This window comes from Pyrenophora tritici-repentis, chromosome 1 (assembly GCF_003171515.1).
Source record: "Pyrenophora tritici-repentis strain M4 chromosome 1, whole genome shotgun sequence".
Taxonomy (NCBI): domain Eukaryota; kingdom Fungi; phylum Ascomycota; class Dothideomycetes; order Pleosporales; family Pleosporaceae; genus Pyrenophora; species Pyrenophora tritici-repentis.
This window is the reverse complement of record NC_089390.1, coordinates 9,571,999-9,588,927: the sequence shown is the minus strand read 5'-3', so window position 1 is coordinate 9,588,927 and position 16,929 is coordinate 9,571,999. Positions and strand designations below refer to the sequence as shown.

Below are 16,929 nucleotides of genomic sequence, written 5' to 3'. Positions count from 1 at the left end.
CATCAAAAGACTATGCTGGGGCCTGCGTGTTGAGATGGAGTAACATGGCGGACACACATGCTTGACCACTTTTTGCCACGACAGAAACATACGTATGCATGCCAAGAACATGACGAATACTGCTCAAAACAACAATGGAGAGAATCTTACTCGTGATGCAGAGGCAAGGTCGTGGACGAGACTACCAACTATCCACGTGTTGCTAATGACCTGCCAATGCCATGCCATGACTATTGGCATCCCTTCACGACAATGGCACCCGCACATGCACACATCATCCAATTCACTTCAAACAAACTGACTCTATCCCACGCAATAACACACGGAGCAATCACCAGTTCAAAATACGCAATAAAGTTTCCTGCAAACTTCCTTCCCAAAATATCAAGTTCGAACCCTGAAAAGTGCGGAGAACAAATAATACGGTAATATGAGGCTTTCTACCTACACGCGGAATCGGGACTTCACCGTTGTCCGGCGCGTGCGGACGCGGATACGAAAAGACCGGGTTGGCAAAAGAACCCCATGGGCCTCACGTTCTAGGCCTCTGATGAAACCCCGAGACAAGCGTCGTTTTCTTTCATTCTCTTGGGCTCCGCGACGCGCGCGAGAACGCGCAATGCATCCGTCCATGCGTTTTATTGGATTGGCGAGCCAGGGAATGCTCACTGGGTATTCGATCCGCAAAACACACGTGTGTACCTGCATGTTGGAGAGGCAAGTCACAATACATATCTTGGGTTCCGAGGGGGCGGGGGCGTGAAATAAAGTTGAGACGAGGTGGTGAAAGGCGGAGCGATTACTGCATCTGTTGTGATGGGGGGTCCGTGTTTGATCGGAGGCAGGGTCCTGTTGTTTGATGCTCCCTCCTCCCGCCTAACGAGGTCGTTTTCGGCGTTGGGTACGGCATCGCGGACCTCGGTACGCCTTAGCGCGTATAGTTTGCAGTAAGTATTCCACTCTGCACTGGGTAGTCGCTCTAGATAGCTACGATACCACTGTTTCTTCCATCTAGCGGGTTAGATACGTCGCATCGCTCTTCATGATGCGTCTGCACCACAGGACATATCTGGAAATTGCCGCACGCACGCACGCACGACATCCGCAAGCGAGCATCATGGATTGATGCAGCCGGCTGCCTTAGTAGCAGGCATGTATAGTTGATCACCTTGGCAGGAAGGCTCGATCCGGTGTACATGGCAAAGTTTGATACAGTACATAACTTCTCGAGCTTTTTGCTGCAGAATGACGTAGTGTTGACTGGCAACAGGGTCAACAGTGTCGCATCGCAATGTTACAGCCGCCTGCTTGGTAACTGTCGCGAAAGGGCCGATATACAGAAATGCTGGGGTATTGTGATCGATAGGTAGCCGCAGAGCCCAAGGGGCAGCCAGCCGGTGTTGCCGCATCCCAAGCTGCATTCGGCCGACGGGACTTGCCGATAGAAGGTTGTGCGGCATACATCCGACGCATGCCGGTGGAGTTTGTTGAGACAATCTCACAGATGGTACTAGTAAGCTGACGTACGGAAGTTCACATGAGGCCGAAAATGAAGAGAAAGGCCTATTAGAAAGGCCAGATTGACATGCTTGGTCGACGTGGAAGTATGTACTTACAGTACGCTGATGATGCCGAATCCCTAAGCGGAGTAAGCGAGGAGGGGCTGCCCCACTGGTCCAGGTCATCGGAACATGACCAGGGATTACCTAAGCCGCCCCGCCCATCTATTTGGGTTGGGTGAAGGGGTGGGAGCGTTGATCGGCACTGCACACTGAGATGCTGTTGTTGTCAGACTCGCAATGTCGCCATAAGCCCCGGACCAATGCATAGGGACAACTGCATACATGCCTGAACTTCCCGGTGGCGGTACTGTCGGCCGCACGATGCCTATTGCAGCAAACGCTGGCTATCAACTCATTCCTTCATCATATCAGAACGGGTAGACGTGTGCCAACGCAGCACGCAGACTATCCAGCGCAATGCTGGTTGTAACGTACTAACCCGACTCATAAGAGGTGCTGCTGCACATTATTTCTTGGCAACGCGCATATGCAACGTAACCGACGAGGCGATGTGGTTATGCATGGATTTGCTGAGTCGCAGTACTGTAGATGAAGGCAATATAAAGGGCGGAATTGTAGACAGGCTCCAGATTCATGGTGCCGCTCATTTGCTGGATAAAGCATGTTGGAGCGGAATGCACAGTGTGACGCCACACGGTGTGGGGTGATTTCGGCCCCTGACACCTGATAAGTCAATCATAAGGGTCTGCTGAGGCAGACAGCATCATGCTCCGATGTCGACGTGATGATTTGTTTCAGAGCCTATTAGACTGTGTTAGACTCTGGCAACATTTCGAAGATGGAGGGCCCCAGGATACGGGCTGGGTGCTCCGCGGAACCGGTGAAAGACCTTATTCGGCGTTGGCGCCCGCTGGTAAAGCAGGCCGATTGATACCTAAAATGGACGCAGCGCCGCCGTAGTCCCGCAGACATCGAGCCCTAGGCACCAAGCAGCAACAAAGGGCTCGGTTGCAGAAGAGAAGCGTGCATGTAGCCGTGCAGCCGTGGTGTGGTACGTTCCTTGCGCACAACCGGAGCTCTGAGCTATTCGCTGGTGTTTGTGGTCCTGGACAGATTGGTTTGGTTTCGCCAGCGTCGAGCGATGAAAAGTCCTTTGCCGTAATCAGCCGTAGAGTGTCTGGACTCCAGCAGGCAAAGCCCTGATTCCAGCTGCAGCCCAGCCTGTGACGAACGGGCCGCACTGTCCCCCTCAGCGAGTAGTTCGGGGCCGATTCCAGCACAGTGGGAGGCCGGGTCCTGGTCTAATACGAAGCCCTCTACACATACCTACCCTACATAACTTTCCCGGCCGCCACCTTTCGTCACATCGCCATCGACAGGTCTCGCCGGGCGGCTTCTTTAAACACGTTATCTCACCAATTGCCCCTTGCATTCTCCAGGGCGATCCTTGAGTGTTGTGTTAATTGCAGCTGCGAACGCCGTGTTGTACCACGCCTTCGGTGTCCCGAGCTGTCCCAGCGTCCAGACCCCAGGAACTTTTAGTTGAGCTGCATGCACGTCTGACAGTCAACGGCGCGACCCTATAACTGGTTTATATACTCTTGGCTCTGTCCCATCCTATTCATAATTTAGCAGTGCCTCTTTGTTGCATCAAAAGTCGTGAGGACGACTTTCGCGACACCAACCATGACGACTCCAGGCGATGGCGGACCCCCGGATAAGGGCAAGAATGCAGAACGCGGCACTTTGGGCAAATATGTGAAGAGAATGAGCACGGTTTTCAAGAGAGAGAAGTCAAACAAAAATGTGCCTGTGCTAGCGCAAGAGGCACCTTCCACATCCAAGGCCGAGCAGCGACCCTCAAAGCCTACCGAGGAAGTCGCAAAGCAGGACAACACGAAACCTCAAGTTATACCTGTCACGTGAGTGATATACGCCCATTTTCACTCGACATCATTCTAACTAAAGCAGTCCCATTACTCCTGGTGTATCGGCCCCACCCACTCCTACAACCAGGGACACGGATCGCAATGCTATGCAGCAAGAAAGAGCTCGTGCACTTTTCGCCAAGTATGGCCTCACCCTGGAGTCTCACGAATGGATCGCAGCGCCAGCAGCTAAACCCGCCGTTGAACGTGTCGAGAAGTCTATCCGTATGCGTGTCCACCGCAGCTGCCACCGTTGCGGAACCCTCTACGGCTCAGACAAGGTGTGCCGACAATGCGAGCACAAGCGCTGCAAGAAGTGCCCCCGCTATCCGAAGAAAAAGACACCTGAAGAGAAGCAGGCAGAAAAGGAGAAGGAGGGCACTGGTCAGCCCAAGAGGAAGAGAATGCTTACCATCCGTACCCGCGGCGGTGACGAACTCGTGTACCAGCCAACAAGGCAACGCATCCGACGCACATGCCACATGTGCGAGACGGTCTTTGTTCCCGCCACGGCAACCATATGCGAGAATTGTCAGCATGTGCGATGTACCAAGTGTGCACGTGAGCCAGCCAAGCTGAACAAGTGGCCCGCCGGTTATCCTGGAGATGCCGAGCCCGACAGCGAGACGGAGGTTGAGAAGCAGCTGGAGAAGTTTAGACGAACTTGGCGAAAGCCAAGAATGAGGGTGCGATGGCAGTGTGAACAGTGCAGTAGTCTCTTCTTGAACAACTCGCCCCAGTGTCCTGGTTGTGGTCACGAGCGGTGCGACAGGTGTACGAGATCACCGTAAGTATTCTTCCAAGTATTCACATGCTATACATGACTGACCAAGCACAGTATCAAAAAACCGGAGAAAGGCGAGCAGTTTGATGCTGAGGTTGTTGCGGCTGTAGAGGCTAAGCTGAGAGCGATGGAGGTCGACGATGATTCGCCGTCATCGGCAGCAGAGGCTACTTGAGTTCGAGTATGGAATATGCAGCCCATCGCTGGCAGCTTTGATAGCATAATTCATAACGACCCTTTTCCCTCCCCAACCACTACCTACAATCACGTAGCATTTTTTCACAGTGGCCCTATCGCAAGTGTCAAGCCTCCCGCTGACATTGTCTCAGCTCCCCCCACTCATCAGTGTCCCGAAACTCAGCCCAACGTATCACTTGACCCCATCAAATCCGACATCGCAGCCTCAAAAGACCCAGCCAACGCATTTGACACCCGCTGTTACCACTACCGTTGTACAGGCATGACATATGCATACAACGTGTGCGACATTGAACCCCACTTTGCGCGCTGCAAACGCGCCATCGTGTGCGATGCATCAGACGACTATTCTCATATTTTGGTAGTAGAGGCGCACGCCTGCGTTGGCGTTACTGTAGGCGAACATGGCACTGCATCATGTGTCTTTTGTGAGTTGGCCTTCAGTTGCAAGTACTCTAGGGCAGTATACAGAACCACTTTGTCGGAACAGGGACTTTTGTGTTTCGACAGCGGGCTGGGTTTTGGGTCGGAGAGGGGGAAGCGAGGCGGTGGAGAGTTGTACCACGTCGGCGTGCTGAGTGCGTGGTTGTGACAGGTGGGCTTGTGGGCTATGCGTGGGTTACCTGTGGTGGTTGTACGAGTACGGTGGTTAGTAAAAAGAATCTTAGGTGATGGTGTTGAGATTGCAGTTAGGCTAGAGGCTCTCGTGGAGAGTTAGAGCCATCTAGACGCAACGAGGCGTTAAGACGTGTTACTTCTTCGCGGAGAGGGCGGCGCGATGAAATCTTAGCATGCACAAGTGTATTGGGTTCTTTCAGCCACGTTGGGCCGACATTCGCTCCAGCTCTCGTACAACCAACAATTGAGATGTGTTGTGTCTCTTCACTAGACGCTCCGAGGCCACCACGTCTCTAGCGGCACGTACGACTTTTTTAGTAGCTATGGATGGGAAGTGTGGAGCGGAGAAGTGGGCGCACACCCCCACGTCTCGTGTTCTGAAACGAGACTGTACATTAATTCTCCGCATTACTTACCACAAGCTAAGCCGTATGAGGAAAATGGTCAACTAGTGTCAGTGAATGTCACTTCTGGTCAAGCATCGCCTCGTTACGGTGACCGCTGATGCAAAACTCTTGCTTACAGTTGACGAGCGGCTAAGTCAAGTTCTCATCGACTGAATCAATGCACTTAGCGTGCTAGAGGTAGGTTAGGGCGCACGTTGTCAAGCGCCACAAGCTTGGTATATAGTCTAGATCAACACTCTCGTAAAGCGTATCCGTATGTCTTTCCCTCATCTTCCGGAGTTGTGCCACTCAGCCACTGATAATTTACCCACATCATGCTGCGAGGCGCAAAAGCTTGGACTTCATATATTGATGTGGCGTTTTGGCCTCTGAATCCAGAGCGCCGGTTGTCCAGATCCCTGTCGTTGGATCACCGTTTTTGAATGGGGCCGGGGTGGGAGCAAAGCTAAGTCCTCACCGCATGTACAGCGCTGTAAATTCCGCTTCCTTCCCACCCATCCATAGATCAATTCAGGCAATTCGAGGCGTGTTGGAAGGCTTAAGGGCCAGTATGCCTGGCGGAGCTATGCACCGTGTGAATGTTACAAGATAATAGCTGCAATATAACACACTCGTCACATCCTCAGTAGGTGTGGTTCGACGGTAAATTATTCAAACATGCATCCACAGGAATACTATGATCGGTTCGGGTCATCGTATCTGACATAACGATGAGTATGACTCTCAACGTACCCATTACAATTACATTAATTCTTCAAATTTCAAAACGCGCTATTGGCTCCGACGGCATTCGGTATCGCAAATGTGAACCCTTGATCGAAGGCAACTTGTCCTTATCAGTGGTAGCCATTATTAATGCTAATATATGGTGGTCTGTAGCTGAGATCATCGGCATGTTCGCAATTCTCCGTTTCACTTCTCAGCGATCTAAACGGGGTGTCGGATCGTGAGTATCGGTAGAGACGTCGGCTGCTGGACACTTCGGCCCGACTTCGGCCCACCTTGCGCAAGAGCTTAGGTATACCTTCGTAGCACCTATGTTCGTAGATATCAATTAGAACCACCGAACAGAATGCATTCCTAGTTATCGTTATTTCCCTTTACGCACTTAGTGCAAAGCCAACCAACACTGATCAGTGATTGCTTGAGGCGATCACAGACAGCAAGGAAGAAGAGACAGACCGCATCTTTGACAGCCTCCCTAACGCACGACGTTATACTCCTGAGAGAAGATTCTGTGCTAAGAACAGAGCGAGGCAGAGATAACGCATAGCGATCAAAACCTCCCTCTAAGCTGCTAATCCAGGCCGAAGCTCGATTACAGCGCGTCAGCAACGCACAAAGACACACTGTTGAAATCCCGACGCGAGAAGTCTTGGGACGACTACAGCACGTCAGCAGCGCAGAGCGACAGACTATTGATATCCCGACGCGAGAAGTCTCGGGACGACTATAGTGCGTCAGCAACGCGTAGCGATTCCGTACGAGCGTCCCCGGACGATCCTATCACGTACAACCACAAGCGCTGGAACCGACCAACCAGCTAGACAAGACAAGGCAACGCGTCAATATACACCGGCACGATGGCAGGCAGCCAGAGCAACTCTGGCGATACAGACGCTGATGTTCAAGAGCAACTACTCAACTATCCATCCGAACGCAATACAAGCAAGCGCGCAGAAACTATATCCCCAGGAGCGAAGTTTACTGCTGAACACCTTATGCGACACTGTCCATACACAGTCACGTTTGACTATATCAACCCATCTCTCTGGGGTGTACCCGCACCAGAGGATGCAGACGAGACGCACGCAACAACCTGGGTCGCGAAGGCTATCCACGACTACCATGTAGGAATGGAATGGGATGAGAGACTATACTTCGACTACCAATGGGACTTTGAAGGATGGACACGAGAGCTATTCCAGAAGGTTGAGCGCACTACGCTAAGATCTCTGAAGACTGTGCTCCGGTATAGGGGAGTCTATACAGGCAAATTTCGGGCTAGAGTAGCTGATTCCCTCTTCAACTTACTAGGAAGAGAAAACGCTCCCGAATGGGACCCTGCAGAGTTCAAGGCCGAGAAGTTTGACGAACGTTCTGAGGCGTACCAGCGTCAGCAGAACGCACATCTAGCAGCCCCTATAGATAGACAAGCGCAGCAGCCACTGCAACAGACGCAGCCACTGGAACCGCTACAGCCGCAGCCACAACGTCCGTCACAGGGCGAGCAGTATAGAGTGAGACAAGGCGTTCGAAGCCACCCGCAATATCAAGAGCTACAACAACCGCCCTACGCGATCAATGCCTATGCAGGACCACAGCCTCGACAAACGGAGCAGGCTATGCAACCACAACAATGGTACCCGCAGACACAGACACGACCCCCAGCGACCGCATACCGCGAGGTGACACCTTTCCCTCAGCAACCTACAAACCGAGTACCTGACAGACCCCTTGGCCTACCACATGACCCGTACAAGACGCTACCGCCGCGATGGTCTCGCAACGATCGGCTCGAAGCCAATACGATCACGCAGTTCTCTAAGCTATGGGACAATAGCAACAAGTATACAGGGAATGCGTACGATCTCCTAGACGATAAGATTAAGATCTTCTTCAGCATCTGCTGGCAGGTAGATATCCAGGAGGAGCAGTTTCACGCAGTGTTTCCCCGTATCCTTACCGGGCGTGCAGAGACGTTCTACATACAGGTTGTAGAGAGAGATGATAGCTTTGCTGATGCGTACATGGCAATCAAAAACCACTTCGACCATGACGTCCATCACCAGCACTACTACACAGACTGGACGACTACAACCTTCGCTCGCACCCGCGCAGAGAACCCTGATAAGGGACTACACGAGGTTCTGCAGATCCTGCTTGACAAGCTGCAGCTATGCCAGCGTGCCCTTGGCAAGAACTTTGAGGGTGAGGATGCCCTCCGCACTACGGTCATCAATGCCTGCCGAGGAGTACCAGAACTTGAGATGGCACTGTTCAAGCCAGCCACAATCTGTGAAGGACTCTTCTCAGATCTACGATCCGCAGTGGAAACACACCTAGCATGGCAACACACCGCCCAGTTGGTCACAGAAGATCAATACTACCTAGACCGCCGATACAACGGCAATGGAAGGATCCGAGGTGGATCTCGAGGTGGAGGAGGATTCAGAGGCGGATCCAGAGGAGCATACCGAGGAGGCGAGCAGCGCGACGACAACGGACGAGGATTCAAGCCACGTTGGAGGAAGAAATGCTTTGTTTGCCGGAAGGAAGGATGCTGGTCTACCAACCACACAGATAAAGAGCGCAAAGATGCCCGTGCGCAGTTCTTCTCTACGCTATACTTTACAGGTGCACAGCCCCCTGAGGACTTCTCCGTACATCTTGCAGAATACGAAGGGATCGAGCACACCAGCCAGTACAATCAGAGAGGCTGGAGAGAGGAGGAAGACTGCGAGGATGACGAGGATGACGACGTCGCGGAAGCACATTCTGAACACCAGTTCTTCAAGGAGCAATGCCTTGCAGACCAGGCGTTCTTGCATCATATCTCGGGCGACGACATATACAGCCGAGACGCGCCGTCAGCACCAGCATCGCAGTTCCTGCTTGAGGACCGCTACACACGATCTGTGTACCAAGGAATCCTACCAGATACAGGCGCTGCAAACGTATCCACGGTCGGCAAGGAGCAATACCTCGCACTTACGAGAGAAGATCCGACGGTTAAGTTAGACACATCTACAGCAGGGAAAGCGTCTATTAAATTCGGAAAAGGCGAGGCTACAGCGTCGATTGGCACCGTGCAGGTCTCTACGGAGATCGGAAAAATCAACTTCGAAGTGCTCGAGGCGCCTACGCCGTTCTTGCTATGCCTTGCAGACATGGACCGCTTAAAGGTATACTTCAACAATACGACAGACGAGCTGGTTCAGGATGACGTACACATCCCGGTGATTCGCAAATGGGGACATCCTTGGTTCCATCTAAACAAGAGAGAGAGAGCAACTATGTTCCTAACGGAGACAGAATTGCGACGGCTCCATCGACGGTTTGGACACCCAGCTGTTACGCGACTAGTCAAACTCTTAAAGGATGCTGGCCATAACGACTTCGAAGAAAGAACCCTAGAAGAAGTCACTAAGTTCTGCCACCACTGCCAGCTCCACAGCTCCGCGCCGCGCCGATTCAAATTCACTCTTAAGGATGATCACCACTTCAACTATGAGATCCTGGTGGACGTAATGTACCTAAGCAACAAACCTGTACTGCATGTGGTCGATTCCTCAACAGCGTTTCAAGGCGCGAGGTTCCTCAGCGCTATCTCAGCTAAAGAAACATGGCAAGCACTGCGGATACTATGGATCGACACCTACCAGGGACCACCCGACATCATCACGCATGATGCAGGTACTAACTTCGCGAGCGCAGAGTTCCGCGCAGAAGCAAAGATCATGGGAGTCACATGCAAGCAAGTACCTACGGAGGCGCACTGGTCTATCGGCAAAACTGAGAGGTACCATGCCCCTCTACGCCGGGCATGGGACATACTCCATGCAGAACTCACTGACACTATGTCCGACGACGCGATTCTCCAGATGGCTGTGAAGGCTGTTAACGATACTGCTGGCCCTGATGGACTAGTCCCGACGTTACTAGTCTTTGGAGCGTACCCACGAATGACTGCAGAGTCACCGCCATCACCATCAATGGTCAAACGCAGCGAGGCTATTCAAAAGGCGACGAAAGCCCTGCGCAAGCTCACTGCAGAGCGCCAAGTTGCAGACGCCTTGAACACCCGCAATGGACCAGCCACTGCAGACATGCTCGCGCTCCCACTCCAGAGCGAAGTCTTAGTATGGAGAGAGAGTGATGGCTGGAATGGCCCGTACAAGATCGCCAGTACAGATGGCCACAACATCACTGTCGACATGGTTAATGGTCCAGCGACATTCAGATCAACTGTCGTTAAGCCATACTACAGACCAGACCACCTGTGGAGCGACCCTGATGCGCCACACGCGCCGAATGAGCCGAATGAGCCGCACGAGCCGATAGCAGTACCTCCGGCAGCGCAACCACGTAGAAGAGGCCGCCCTCCAGGGTCAAAGAACAAGCGGAAGGCGCACGCGTACATCACCAAGAAGGAGCAGGACGATCTTGAGCTAGCTATCAAGCTACGGAACGATGGCGTGATCACAACCTCAGGCGCCCCCTTTGAAGCGTCTGATGACCAAGAGATCAGCGACCTAGTAGGTCGTGGAGTCTTCAAGTTTGAGCAATACGACGAGAGGCTACACAGCAAGATCCGGATCTTTAAGTCACGCCTAGTACGTGAGGTCAAGGGAAAGACAACTAAGCCTTATGAGAAATCCCGTCTGGTTATCCAAGGCTACCAAGACTATGGCAAGGAGGCTATCTTAACGCAGTCGCCAACCATCCAGCGATGTAGCCAGCGCCTGATTATGTCGCTGGCGCCTGGGCTAGTACAAAGCGGCATGAGCGTTGAGCTACGTGATATTACGCAGGCATACCCACAGGCTCAGACAACACTGAAGAGGACGATACTCGCACACCTCCCTACCGAGCTGGTACATCGATATCCAGAAGGCACGATACTCCACGTGATCAAGCCACTATATGGGATCGCGGAGGCAGGAGTCCACTGGTGGACAACATATCACGGACACCACTGCAAGGAACTAGATATGTCAACATCTACGTACGACCCATGCCTGTTGATCACGAACAGCGACGACGCAGACGTCTTCGGCATCGTCGGTATGCAGACAGACGACACCCTCATGCTCGGAACGACCGCGTTCTTATCACGCGAAGAGAAAAAGATCCAGAAGGCGCAGTTTAGATCAAAACCAAAGGCTATGCTGACACCAGAGGTGCAGTTAGACTTTAATGGATGTACACTTACGATGGACGCCAGCAGAGTCTTAATCCTCAGGCAGAAAGGACAAGGAGGAAGGATCAGGCTTGTTGATATTAGGGCACCCGACCGCGCGCAACAGTACACCGAGCAACGCGCCCGCGGAGCGTACATCGCATCAACATGCCAACCAGAGGCATCATTTGATCTGTCCGTAGCTGCTCAAGCGCAGCAACCATCAGACGAGGACATTAAGGCACTCAACAAGCGCCTGAAATGGCAGATGGAGAATCTCACTCGTGGCCTACGCTACGTCACTGTCAACCTTACGGAGGCTAAGTTGATAGTCTTTGTAGACGGCTCCTTTGCCAACAACAAGGACCTCAGCTCACAGCTAGGCTTTGTCCTCATGCTCGTCAACGAGTCCATTGGCGCCAACACCTTCACAATACAAGGCAACGTGATCCACTACAGCTCTACAAAGTGCAAGCGCATCACACGGAGCGTACTGGCCTCAGAGATCTACGGCATGGTCAACGGCTTTGACATAGGCATCGCGGTTGCAACCACGCTAAGGATAGTTACAGAACGACTTGGACTACCTGCAATTCCCTTGGTTATCTGTACAGACTCGTACTCCTTGTACGAGTGCCTAGTAAAGCTTGGGACAACGAAGGAGAAGCGCCTCATGATCGATATTATGGCGCTGCGCCAATCATATGAGCGTCGCGAGATCACGGAGATCCGCTGGATCAATGGCGAAGACAATCCTGCAGACGCCTTCACGAAGGCATCGCCAAACCGCGCTCTTGAACGCTTTATTGACGGCAATAAGCTGACAGTCCGAGTAGATGGATGGGTGCAGAGGCCAACAAGCTTTGATGTTTAATGCTATACACTGTCACTACCGATACAAGCAGAGTTACTAGCTATCCAGAAAGAAAAGACTTCCAGTGTCGGATCGTGAGTATCGGTAGAGACGTCGGCTGCTGGACACTTCGGCCCGACTTCGGCCCACCTTGCGCAAGAGCTTAGGTATACCTTCGTAGCACCTATGTTCGTAGATATCAATTAGAACCACCGAACAGAATGCATTCCTAGTTATCGTTATTTCCCTTTACGCACTTAGTGCAAAGCCAACCAACACGGGGGGTGTATACTAAATAAACAACCAGATAAGGCCCTTAGAGACGAGAATTATTAGTATTCATATTGCTATACCAACAAAAACCTCAGTCCAGTCGGAAAATCCACATCTTCTGGCCCACAGAAGAACCCATGGCCAACGAGGCGATATGATGGACGAGTATCGGAGCCATTAATATTCCCAACTTTCTGCAGAATGAGTACATCATGGATTCGAGTGCAAAATACAAATCCAGGCGAAATGAACACTCTGTATCTCAATACGATCAACCGGTCACCCTCCTGTACCTGTCCTGAGCCATAGCCAAAGCCTTGCAATTCATTCGAACCATCGTCTCCAAGAACTGATTGACTGACACGGAACGGAAACATCCCTTTCCACTTCTCTCCATCCATGAATTCCTCGTTTTCTATTTTGTTACTAAACACATTTCCCTCATATAAGTAGTCAAGGGCAAATTGGAATTCGCGTTTTGTGTATACTCCCGTGCCAGGAAGACGGCTATGCAATTGTGCCATAGCGGCAAGAAAGAATGACAAGAACTCATCGTCATCTCTGATTTGGTCATCTTCTGACGTAGTCCTCGGCTCCCAGATTGCTTCAGCTGATTTCAGGAGTTGGCTTATTGGATAACCAGGGTCAACGACGCCCACCTTCACGATGGAGGGAAGATGATCTCCAGAACCATTTACATCTTCAATGCTTGTGCAATCCATTCCAAGAAAATCCTTATTATATGGTTTTGGTCTGATCTCAAAGCAATCCCCTGATATTGCGTACACACAGATCATGACATCCACGAAAGCCTGCACCACAAAGCATACGCTATTATGCGGCTCCATACGCCAATCAGGCACCCAGAATGGCCATTCCCTTGTTCCGGTGTTGGGTAAGCGCGTTAGTGCAGCCTTGAATAACTTCAGAGCCATTCTGTTCTCGACACTGCAAGGCGACAGGGTCACTTTGTTCTCAAGACAGGCAACAGGAAAAGCTTTGTAAGTATCGTATACATCCAGCGTATAATCGACATCCATGTACACCATGTCGTCTTCCATATAGGAATTCTCCGATTTAGGTTTGATGTTGGAGGCCAGGGCATACAGCGTGAATATGCGGTCTCGGTCATCACTACAGTTATTTTCTGTGAACTCGTGTACCAAAGCGAGTATGTCAAATGGTTCTACCGTGGATGTCTCATCCTTTGCAGTTTCGCTTTCGCGAATCGCCCACCGTCTGGCCATTTGCCCACCTCCTTGAATGCTTTCAGCAAACGAATACTTGTTCCATAAGTCCGCTGTTTTTCTGATTGCGCAAAGCCCTGGGAATCCTTGTGGCACAACGAAGAATCTGAAATGTATATCAAACATTTTCAAGCCCGCAAGGAGTCTTGGAAACGTAATTTCAGATTCGCCACAAGTTAGAGTGACATCGGTATTGAGGACGCACTCCTGAACGGTCCAAAATCGCCGAAACAATGGGAGGTCGAGAAATCTCTTGATGAGGAGGCATTCTGATGCTTCGAGGCCCATGGGGTCATCTATGTGACGAGGTTTTGGGAGTTGCGATAGTCTCTCTAGAATCTGCAAGCCGGCCTCGTCATTGCCACCCCCAGGTCCCAGCCAGGCAAGCACACGCTTTGCGCTTCGGTAGATTTTATCCATCATTCTGATCTGTAATCCCTTCTCTTCCAGGTTCGTTTGCACTATACAAACCGCATCTGCCTATATCCATCTCGGATCCAGCTGATGTCGTAGACGCCGCAAGACTGAATCGAGGTTTTTGGTAATGAGCACCTGAGAACCATCTGCGTGATACATGGGCAGATCCAGGTTTGGCTCTCCCCAAGTATAAGACAAGGCCTCATATTTTCCCCGTAATTCTTCGATGCTGTCCACGTGAAAGCGAAAGCGTAGAGGTATGTCGCGATGCATACAAGGCTCCAAGATGAGGACACGGATGGAGTCTAAGGGCAGCGCCTGATAGACATGTTGGCCTAAAGAATCGTTGAAAGCCATCTGATCAGGTAGTTTGTTATTTCAGATATCTTAGTTTGGGAGAACGTCAATGCGCGTTGAGAAAAGATGGTGCATGGTCTAGCCTTGCGAATAATGAGATGGCCGCCAAGCATGCGGGGTATCTCTGTCACCGCAATACATTCTACGAGCCTCGACTTCCCCAAAATACCTATTGAGCGTTGTATGCCTTACTTGTGGCATTCACGATCCTCTAATAGATTAGGTACGAAGAAAGATGGATAGATAATAGAAAAAGAGGTAGCTGACTATCTAACGAAGACCCATTAGGTATGTCTTGGGATCCGTGTGTGCAATTATCTTCGATACCCATCCTTTCTCTCTCACCAATAGTCGAATCACATCTGTTATGGACCTTGTTGATCTCCATCAATTTTTCACATGATCTGGAAGATATCCTTAAGATCAGAAAGTGTACACTCGTATCCTGTCATCCTCCTCCATGCGGCCCCCTCTTTCTACCGATTGTATCCTGTTCCAACGCAAGCTTAGGTAGATAGCCGAAGAATTTCATTTATTCCTAATATACATTTTGGACTCTCCATCTCTTTGGTCGCCGTATATATCTCCCTCTCTCTATAAGAGACGGCTTTTTGGATAGAGGTAGCCTGGTTCGCGTTCTCTAGCTGCAGAGTAACACTCCTGAAGATCACTTCAATGTCATCTAAATTTCTTTCAAGAGCGTCAAACGCACTCTGTAGATATTTTCTACCTTCACGGGATGAATCGATTCCGTTTTGTCCAGATGGCGCTAAAAATAGATAAGCGCATCCTCTGTGCTTGGTTGCTTTCTTCTACTCACACTCAACTTTGCTTCCCTTCTTCTTCTCTGCCTCGAAAATCTCGAGCAGTTTCTCTCTTGCCTTACCTTTGGCTCATCTTTATGATTCACAGGGTGTTCCTCGGACGGCTGTGTAGATGTGATGATTGGTGTCGCCAGGGCCCGACTGACGCTCTCCTCCACCTTGTCGAGTGAAGCCAGCATCTCTTCTGTTCAACATCGCGGGTGCTCCACGACTATAGGTTTGATCTTTCGGATGGTTCTTACCAAAAGGAAGTCGTCGAAATCGTCTATCTGTTGGAGCGATTTCTGCGGCATCATAGTAACCTTGCAGTGTCTATTACAGCAGAAGAGCGACCACCGTACGCTGAACCCATTCTTTTATGATACACTATGACTGTACGGTGCGAATTATGACTGCATTATTGACTGAAAGTCATGACACAGACGCTGTGGCTGTTTACCATAGGGAAGCACGTTGAGAAAAATGTTGTCGTGAACACCGGGATTCGACTATCTGTAGTCGCGAGAGAAGTGTCCTACAACCAAAGTAATAGGATGAAAACTACAGATAGCGTTGTCTAATAAGCTTTTGCAGTAGTAGTAAGGCAGATGGAGAGAATACGTGATTGCCAAGAATAGAACCCTACCGGCGTGTGGTATCGAAAGCTTATAAAAGCACATGAGAGTTCTTGACACAGGTCGTTTAAAGAAACACTACAATACCATAGGTTTCAAAGTGAACTCAATAGCCCACACGATGAATGCGCATGATATATTGTCGTCCAGTTTCCTTCCGACGCAGTGTTTTGCCGGTCTAATGTAGATTTGGTCGTCTGCTGAACGCTTCGCTCTGAACCCGATTCTGTTGCTCCAGTCTCGCACATGTACTGCACGTCTAACCTTAGCATCGGCCGAGTAGGAGCACGGGAGGTAAAATTCTGGGACGTCGGTCGAAGGTATTCAGGGTTGGCTCTGAAGCGAGAAGTATCGTTCCGAGACGATGAGCCGGCATGACGTCTTTGGAACGTGTTTTGTGACGTATTGCAGTCGAGTACAGCTGCAGAAACCAAAATAATTTCCGGATTCGCAGTGAATACTGTCATTGAAGCTGTATAAGATAGCGTGTGAGTGATCGGGCTGCTGCTGCTCTTGCACTGTCCGGCTGGCAGCGGCTACTTCCCATCGCGGAAATCCTATGAGAGCCCCGCAACACCAAGAACGGTTCGCTGGATTATCCGGACCACATTACGTGCGTTTCAATATTTTTAGCGCTTTACCAAGTTCACTGGCTATCTTATTGAGCGACAGAAAAGAAATTGTGGAAATATGGCATGCGCCCTGCAAAAACAACGATGCTTTCCACAACTATCATAGCCCTCGCGATTGGATAACTTAGATAGATGTGGAGGTGATAATGGTGTACGATAACTGTTAACGCAAGCGAGGACAGATGACTCACTCTGTTATGGTTGGGTATCAGCAAGCCTCTACCATGGTTCTACCCTCTCACCTGAGAGAACATGACGTCTAGAACTCAATCAGGCTGTGCACACCAACACTTGAACAGCAACACGCATCCGTACACTGCGCGCTTATCGACGAGAATTTATCTCATTTACA

General features: G+C 50.8%; 3 protein-coding genes across 3 annotated transcripts; 2 read left to right on the top strand and 1 right to left on the bottom strand.

The window, feature by feature from the left end:
* Positions 1 to 3,209: 3,209 nt before the first annotated feature.
* On the top strand, positions 3,210 to 4,410 carry PtrM4_037020 (uncharacterized protein; the record flags this gene model as incomplete). The annotated part of the gene is made up of 3 exons (XM_001939494.1): positions 3,210 to 3,445; positions 3,495 to 4,238; positions 4,290 to 4,410. The coding sequence occupies 3 exons, from the start codon at positions 3,210 to 3,212 to the stop codon at positions 4,408 to 4,410; spliced, it is 1,101 nt and encodes a 366-aa protein (XP_001939529.1).
* Positions 4,411 to 7,041: 2,631 nt separating this feature from the next.
* PtrM4_037010 (DUF1421 multi-domain protein) lies at positions 7,042 to 12,234 on the top strand (the record flags this gene model as incomplete). The annotated part of the gene is made up of 1 exon (XM_066104183.1): positions 7,042 to 12,234. One exon carries the CDS (start codon positions 7,042 to 7,044, stop codon positions 12,232 to 12,234), a length of 5,193 nt encoding a protein of 1,730 aa, XP_065966385.1.
* A 326-nt stretch (positions 12,235 to 12,560) lies between these two features.
* Positions 12,561 to 14,021, bottom strand: PtrM4_037000 (uncharacterized protein; the record flags this gene model as incomplete). Its single annotated transcript, XM_001939493.2, has 1 exon — positions 12,561 to 14,021. The coding sequence occupies one exon, from the start codon at positions 14,019 to 14,021 to the stop codon at positions 12,561 to 12,563; it is 1,461 nt and encodes a 486-aa protein (XP_001939528.2).
* Positions 14,022 to 16,929: the final 2,908 nt, after the last annotated feature.